The sequence below is a fragment of the Opisthocomus hoazin genome, chromosome 31 (assembly GCF_030867145.1).
Source record: "Opisthocomus hoazin isolate bOpiHoa1 chromosome 31, bOpiHoa1.hap1, whole genome shotgun sequence".
NCBI lineage: Eukaryota > Metazoa > Chordata > Aves > Opisthocomiformes > Opisthocomidae > Opisthocomus > Opisthocomus hoazin.
In genome coordinates, this window is record NC_134444.1 from 5,282,236 (window position 1) to 5,290,712 (window position 8,477).

Below are 8,477 nucleotides of genomic sequence, written 5' to 3' on the forward strand. Positions count from 1 at the left end.
TCCATGCCATCCTATGCCACAGCAAACCACAGAAGAACTGAAGCCTAAAGGCAAATTATGTCCAAGATTGGCACCTTAGGGTGCTTTGCATGTCAGTGAGTCCTCTGGAGCTGGGCTGCTGAACTGCAGATCCTTAAACACTGACCAAGGCTTTAGAAGAGTGAAAGTCAGAAGCAAAGATCTGTATCCTCCCTGATTTGCACAGGAGGGGCCTTCCTTCCTGCCATCTTGCCAGGACAAATCCCTTCCTTCTCCTCCACCTGCAGACATCCACTGCTTTCCACTGCTGGACTCTGACATGGCTGTAAGGATTGTCTAAAACCACCAGCCATTTATGTGTTTCTCACGGACATCCTTTGACGCTTTATCCCAGACCTACAGATGGCAAATCACTTCTCCTCAGGGTCACTCATTTCTCAGAAGAGTCTTTGAGCATTTTGGATCTTCCTGGTGCTTTTCATAATCTTCCTCGCTCCCTCCAGGGCTCTATGTGAGCTTTCTTGGCCCATTACAGGGTCTTTATCACTATCTCTTGTGAAATAGTTGTCTTTTTATGATTGTCCATAGAGAAAAAGTAGCCACATGAAAGCACCAAGTACATCGAAGCAGATGGCAGTAAGAACCAGGTGAGCTACCCTCAGGCCTGTGGCTTCCTGGCAAGGAGTCTGTCCTGAGAAGGGGATCCAGCCTGGGCCACTGTCTGGAGAGGGAAACCAGCAGTGTCCATGCCACCTGGGGACACAAAGGGTGACCTTCGCAAGCCCACCCTTCCTTGGAACTGCTGTGGATGTCTACTTCAGGATGGGCTACCATGGCCTATATGGCAAATACTCCTTCAGTTGCCACTGCCCAGAGTAACTACTACAGAAGCAGACTGCTTTCCCTCCCTCTACCCCAAGTAGATACTGTCACACTTAGCGAAGTCATAGAAACACCTGAAGGATCATTGATGCATTATCAGCAGAAGACCCACGAGGCTTGCATCCCAAGAAATGGGACACCAAAGGCCAAGGGAAGGATGGTTAGGGAACTGTCATGGGATCTGGAAACTGAAGCATGCCCTCTTCTCCCTGTGTCCTGACACCCTGCCCTCTTCATCGAGAGGTGTTTAACTTCATTAACTAGGTCTGGACTCACAGCCATCTCAGATAACTTGCGTCTAACTGCAGCTCAGGATTTTAACTCTCATTTGAGCCCAAGCCATTGAAGTTCACACCATTTCCATCTTCTGTCTGACGCTGACTGTTGTATGACACCGCTCTCCTGGATCTGCACAAAGGTTTGGCAAGGGAGTTTAAACACTGAACTGGAACTTCTCCCCTTGCTGAAAATGTAAATGCAGCAAGCTTGAGCCAAAACACTTGAAAGCCCAAACTTCTCATAGGCCAACTAAAGAAAAAATTCATAGGCTGTGAGATTTTCTGTTTACTGAAGACTCTTTTTCTCAGTCCAGACAATACTGCTTCATTAATTTTTTCCTCTCTTTGTCAGTTGGCTATAAGCACTTACGGATTTAAACTGCTTTTCCAGGTTGAACTTGTGTCTCTGTGTAAAACTAGCCTAGCATGTTCTGCTTTGTTCTTTTAACCCTCATGTATATGCAGAAAGAAAAGGCATTTCTGTATCTGCAGCACCTTTGCCTGATGTCTGCTCCAAGAGCAGAAATATCTCAGCCTGCAAGGTGAAATGGATGAAGCGGTGGAGGATAAATGTGTTTCCTGAGATAATATTTTATATGTACACAATACAAAAAGGTTGTGAAAGTGAGTGGATGTGAAAGAAACATGAAAACTGCCCACCCAGTTCAGCTCTGCAGAAGAAGCGTGGAGCAGTACATGACACGAGGTGATACAAATGGGATCAGCAGGTGGAGGGGACTTTTGTAGGGAAGGCTGTGCAAGGGCATGTCCTGACTTCCCCCAGCTGCAGACAGAGAGCAGGCAGTGTGCTGAAGGGTTGGGGGAAACTGTCCTGGGTTAACAGAGCCTGGATGACAGAAGCCTGCAGAGATGAGGATTGGAGAGACTTCAGACAGGGCTTTCCGTATCTGAGCAGGCTGAGCTTTGGTGCCATGGCAAAATAAAGATGCTCTCAGGAATGTTTTTTTAATTAGTTCTAGTGTCACTAATATCAGTAACAGGACAGTGCTGCAAGGGAACTGCTTCTTATTCTTGGTGATGACGATGAACTAAAACTCTTTAATTTCCTTCTCAACAGTTATTCTTTATTCTGGGCAGCAACATTCAGGCTGGAAGGGACCCCAGGAGGTGTCTTGACCAACCTCCTGCTCAAAGCAGGGTGAGACCAGAGTACTCAGGGCTTTATCCAAACACATCTTTATTCCATTCCAGCACAGAAGCAGCGCACACTCCCTGGGGAAAAGCTTCCAGTGCTTGAGCATCCTCATGCTAGAAAGGTTTCTCCCTATAGCTAGCCTTCGTGACTGTTGTTGCAGCCCATTGCCTCTTGCCCTTATGTCATGGACATGAGCCTTACTCCATCTTGCTGGGAATGGTGCAATGCTGCTGTTATGTCCCCCTCAAGATCTTCACTTCTCCAGGCTGAACAAGATCAGCCGTCTCAGCTTCTTCTCACACTACCGAAGTTCTCCCATGTCGATGGCCTCAGCGCTGCTACATTGAACTGGTTCCAGTTCATCAAGATCTCTCTGGCATGGTCAGATATATATTGGATACCGTGTAAAAAGTGCTGAGTGGACTGTCTGTGCTCCTGCTCATACAGCCCAGGATGCTGTGGGACTTGTTTGCTGGTGGCTCATGTTTTACCTAAAAGAAACTCAGAGACTTCAAGACCCATTCCCACATTGCTTCTAGAAGCTTGAGCAGTCCCTGGGCTCGATCATTGCCGGGTCTTAGTCCACCTCAAGGTCAGGACTTAGTGACTATCATGAGGTTCCTATTGGCTCATCTCTTCAGTCTGTCAATGTCCCTTGAGATGGCAAGCCTGCCCTCCAGTGTAGTGTCTGCACTCCTCAATGGGATGTCTTCTACAAATGCTATGAAAAAGCACTCTCTCATCTCCTCTGGGTCATTAAAAACACGCTGAACAGGGCAGGTTGCAGGACAGAGCCTTGCCATTCCCTACTAGCTACAGGTCCCCAGGCTGAGTACAAAATATTGGCCATGTCTCCTCCTTCCAAGCTCTTTTCAGTGGTGCCCAGTGACAGGACAAGGGGCAATGGGCACAAACTGAGGCACAGGAAGTTCCGTCTGAACATGAGGAAGAACTTCTTCCCTCTGAGGGTGACGGAGCCCTGGAACAGGCTGCCCAGGGAGGTTGTGGAGTCTCCTTCTCTGGAGATATTCAAGACCCGCCTGGACAAGGTCCTGTGCAGCCTGCTGTAGGTGACCCTGCTTCGGCAGGGGGGTTGGACTAGATGACCCACAGAGGTCCCTTCCAACCCCTACTATTCTGTGATTCTGTGATTCTGTGATTTCGAAACATCCAGCTGAATTTTCTTACCACTACTTATCCACCCATACAGACCATAAAATCCTGTCCTGGAAACAAGAATGTTGTGGGAAATAATGTTGAAAGCCTTGATGACTTCTAGTTAAAAGCTGCTCCCCCACGTCCAGAACAGAAAGCAAAGAGGATGGCCAGGCACAATTTCCTCTGGGTAAACCCAGTCACCCTCTCTTTCTGACACCCAGAAATGTGACCCAAGTGCCCACGTTCTGGGGCACAGCCATTTGTTCTCCTGCTTGTCCCTTGGGCACGTTGAAAGGTGCGTGCAATGTTTGAGTGTTCTCACTCAGAGTCCCCGCAGCCTCCATGACTTTTTGGTGATGGAGAGTGGCCTCACTGTGACATCGGGGCGTTGTCTCAGCTCCCTGGGGTGCTGCCCCTCCTGTCCTATAGACTGCTGAGGACTGCACTTGCTGAAGTGATGCCTCGCTTGACCCCCTGTCACTACTGGATGTTCTCCTCCAGAGTCCTGCCTTGGGGCCCAAAAGGCTGGAAGACCTTGCTGGTGGAGACTGAGGCAAAGAGGACATGGAGCATCCCAGACCTATCTACGCCTGCTCTTACTGAATTCTGCAGTGGCCACGCAGTGTCTCTATTTCTCTTTTAACCGCTGCTGAAGTACTCAACACTCATTGTGGTTCCCTGGAATTGCCTTACAGGTTTAGACTGGTTTGTCATTTGGACTGTCCCTGTGCTTGGGGGGTGCTGTTCTTGAAGGCCAGCTGTACCAACCTCTGCCACCACACCTTGGCAATTGATTCTGTCAGTGCCACAGCTCTGTCTCTGACATGAACGGCTCCAGCTCATCCCGTCTGTGCCCCTGGCTGAGGGCATTGCTGCACATTTGGGCTGAAACACAGATGCTGTCCAACCAGGCGTGCTCATATTTGGCACAAGGACCCCTGGTATCAAGGGTCCAAGACCCCATGTGTGCAAAGGTTTTGTTTCAGAGCAGAGACATGGCATGGACAAAGGAGAGCTGAATGTATTTCTAGCCCTAGAAATACAAACCCAAAATGAAATGCCAAAATTAACTCAATTAAAGTAATCCCCCCCTTAGCTTGGAAGAAGATATCTTTCCCTGTTAACTTTCTGGTGTCCTGCCTAAATAGGAGACAAAAAAAATTATTCTCATGCCCAAAACCTTTTCTGACAGGAGCAATGACACTGCTGGAAGTAAGCCTCTCTCCCCAGCTGAGGGAGGGAACATCAGTGATTCCTTCAGCCTCTTTCACAGCAGGTTCCCTGGAGACCCAGGAACATCTCAAGGGAGTCCAAAGGGAACAGAAAGAGAGACACCTTGGGCTGGTCCTCTGCTGCTGAGCTGGGCTGGGCTCCTGGGATGGAGGGAGCTCATGACAAGCGGGCAGTACTACAGAGAGACAGCTCTGCCCAGGAGCAGCTCCTCTGCAAAGCCCAGCAGGGCTGAGGGCACTGCCTGCAGGCACTGAGGGGAGAGCAGTGAGGCAGAGGCAGGTTATACGAAATCGGGAGTAGGAAGAACTTGAGATGAGACCTCACTGGGGAAGAGCTCTTCACAGCCCTCTACACGGTAAGGCACTGCATGCAGAGCAATGTAGTTTGTATTTCTGAAGGCATCTTCAAAAGCCAGCACACCCTACAGCCTGTGAGACCTGTCAGGAGGACTCTCACAGTGACTCCAATGTAGAGGAGGAGGATGTGCTCCTGAGCAGGGCTTCCCTGCTGCACCATCAGAGGGACAGGGCATGATGGCTGCCTTCTCCCAGGGATGGCTGCAGGGCTGTGAAGGTGGGTGTGAAACTGGGGTGCCCAGGGCTGTCCTTCAGAGCAGGGTCTCTGCACCCCAGGGGCTGTGTGCTGGGGCAGGGACTCTGCCTCCCTGCCACGGTCAGAACTCAGCCTGCCCAGGGGGATCAATATGGTGCTGTGGGGAGAAGATGGGGGTGGAAGAATTGACCCCTGTCATGGCAGGGTCCTTCAGCTGTGGAGAGGGTGCTGCATGGGTCAGGGCTGCTCACAGAGCCAGCTCATGCCCAGGTCATTTCCAAAGGGACTTTTCAGGAGTACGTTCAGTGCAGGGGATTCCTGCTGGAGTCTGTGCTTTCCTGAATCTGCGCTTCCACTTTTCTCTGGCTCAGCTTGGTGGCAATGGGAACCCATCTGTGCAGGTCAGAGCAGGGGCTGAGACTCTTCAGCCATCACACTGAGGTTTGCTAGGAACCTCAGCAAGTGCCTTTACCCCCCACCACCCTCTAGATAAAACCAGCATCACCTTTCCATTTTCACCAGGGTTTGTGTGACCTGTTCTTTCAGCCCTGCAGGGCAGAGCTGTGCCCACGGGGACTGGGATGGGGTCTGTGAGCACGGGCAGGGAATAAGCACGGGGCCAAAGAAACAAGACCCAGCAGGGACAGCTCCAGGCAGCAGAATCATGGGGAGAGAGGGAGGGAAATGCTGATGGAAATCCTGTTGCAGGGGAGCCCTGGGCACCTCCTGGCCATTCCTTGCAGGGCAAACTCCTTCCCTGAGCGACACACCTCTTGTCTTCTCTCCCAGCCAACAATACCCTTAGACCACTGAGTCTAGGAAGTTCATCGACTCCTTGTGTAGCAAACTAGAAGAAGAGATGAAGTGCATCTCTCCTGCCATGTGCCCATTTCCCACTGACCAGGGCCCGAGGGCGACTGCCCTGCATTGTTGATGTCTGGGAGGTGGGAGATGGTGTGCAGAGCTGGGTAAGGGAAAGATTTCCTGAGTGCCCACCTGTGCCTCTCTCACCCTTGCTGAGATGCTCTTGGAATTGCTGTCAGGCTCTCTGGGAATGGGAGTTTCAGCTGCAGAGTCGGACAGGGACACTATGAGTCCTCCTATGCAGATGTGTCCATAACAGTGAGGTGTGCCAGCTTTCCTCTAGCATGTGAAGCTCTGGGCAATGCAGTCCTGGAGGCTGGGGAATAAGCTGGCTCTCCTTTAATAAGCTGCCATGGTTAGGACCCTTGGCTGTCTTCTTGGGGTGTCCATGCAAGTGGCATGCAAATCCCAGGGGACACTATGAGCCAGGTGAGTCCTTGGCTAGAAGTGGGGAATGGAGATTTTGAAGAAGTGTGAGTCATTTAATTGTCTCCAGTAGATCTTTCTGCTTTTAGCAGTGTGTGCTTCCTTTTAGGGGTAACAAGAGAGTATACTCGCCCTTGATCTTAGAAAGGTGCAAGTCCAGGGAAGCTGGGAACAAGACAGAGGGAGAAACCTCCTTCCCTTATTGTGCACTAAGCCACAGGCGATCCTTTTCCTGCTAGGACTCGCTTTGTTCTCCCTGAGTACAGTAGAAAACCCTCTCCAAATTCCTTTTGCCATCCCCACTCCTTAGCACTGGGAGAGCAGACACTGAGAAGCCCTTCTGCATTAGGAGCAGATCTGTCTGACAAAGTCAAAAGCACCAGGACTGGCCCCTGACCCCAATGTCCCAATGAACCCAGTGCTGCAGAGCAGGGCTGACTCCTCAGCACCCAGCAGGCAGCACCCCTGCTCATCACGGCACACTCAGCCAGCACAGACCAGAGCTCCAGCCACGCAGGTGGTGGAAGGTCTGCTAGAAAAGGGCATGGGGGTGGTGTGTAGCAGAGGGGGTGAGTCTAGAAGAATGGGTATTGACTTATCTCAGAGAATTCTACCCTAACTTGTCACTGTGTATTTCTTTTCAGATAGTGCTCTCTGCTGAGTGGAAGCCAATGTCCAACAGCAGCTCCATCACCCAGTTCCTCCTCCTGGCATTCGCAGACACACAGGAGCTGCAGCTCTTGCACTTCTGGCTCTTCCTGGGCATCTACCTGGCTGCCGTCCTGGCCAACGGCCTCACCATCACTGCCATAGCCTGTGACCACCGCCTCCACACCCCCATGTACTTCTTCCTCCTCAACCTCTCCCTCCTTGACTTGGGCTGCATCTCCACCACCGTCCCCAAAGCCATGGCCAATTCCTTCTGGGACACCAGGGCCATCTCCTACTTGGGATGTGCTGTACAGTTGTTTTTCTTCCTTTTCTTGTTCACAGCAGAGTATTGTCTCCTCACCATCATGGCCTATGACCGCTACATTGCCATCTGCAAACCCCTGCACTATTGGACCCTCCTGGGCAGCAGAGCTTGTGTCCACATGGCAGCAGCTGCCTGGGGCAGTGCTTTTCTCAGTTCTCTCCTGCACACTGCCAACACCTTTTCACTCCCACTCTGCCACGGCAAGGCTGTGGACCAGTTCTTCTGTGAAATCCCTCAGATCCTCAAGCTCTCCTGCCCAGACTCCTGTCTCGGGGAAGCTGGGCTTCTTGTGGCAAGTGCCTGTTTAGGTTTGGGGTGTTTTGTTTTCATTGTGGTGTCCTATGTGCACATCTTCAGGTGTGTGCTGAGGATCCCCTCTGAGCAGGGAAGGCACAAAGCCTTTTCCACGTGCCTCCCTCACCTGATCTTGGTCTCCCTCTTCATCAGTACTGGCTTGTTTGCCTACCTTAAGCCCCCTTCCACTTCCTCCCCATCGCTGGATCTGGTGGTGTCATTTCTGTACTCGGTTTTGCCTCCAGCAGCAAACCCCCTCATCTACAGCATGAGGAACCAGGAGCTCAGGGACGCAGTGAAGAAGATGATTCCATCACTTATACCTCTACAGAAATAAGCTGCCCGTGTCTCTTTAGAAGTGATTTTCTAATTCTTCTCTGATTCATCCTATGAACTGAGCATTTTATCTGTGACAATCCGATTTGTCCAGGAATGTCTGCATCCACTCAGCTTCTCCAGAGGCAGGAACCCAGCCTGTCTGACCTGGAGGACTTTGTACCTTGCTCTGACAGGACAGTACAGCTGGCCTCATGTATTATATCTGTGTAATAAAAGAGAATTTTCTCAGTACCAGTGTCTGAATCCTGGGCTCTTCTTCCAAAGCTGAGGTCAGCAACAGGCTGAAGTAATTGCCCCTATGAGTGCATTGCTGTGCTTTGCTTCTCCACGGGTTCAGCAC

At 51.0% G+C, this 8,477-nt stretch overlaps 1 protein-coding gene across 1 annotated transcript; it reads left to right on the forward strand.

Moving 5' to 3' along the window:
- The first annotated feature begins 7,199 nt into the window (after positions 1-7,199).
- On the forward strand, positions 7,200-8,135 carry LOC142365103 (olfactory receptor 14J1-like). The gene has a single exon (XM_075445552.1). It carries the CDS (start codon positions 7,200-7,202, stop codon positions 8,133-8,135), a length of 936 nt encoding a protein of 311 aa, XP_075301667.1.
- Positions 8,136-8,477: the final 342 nt, after the last annotated feature.

What these genes read in the sequence shown, in the direction of transcription:
- LOC142365103 (XM_075445552.1), top strand. Translation starts at nt 7,200, where the DNA reads ATGTCCAACAGCAGCTCCATCACCCAGTTCCTCCTCCTGGCATTCGCA.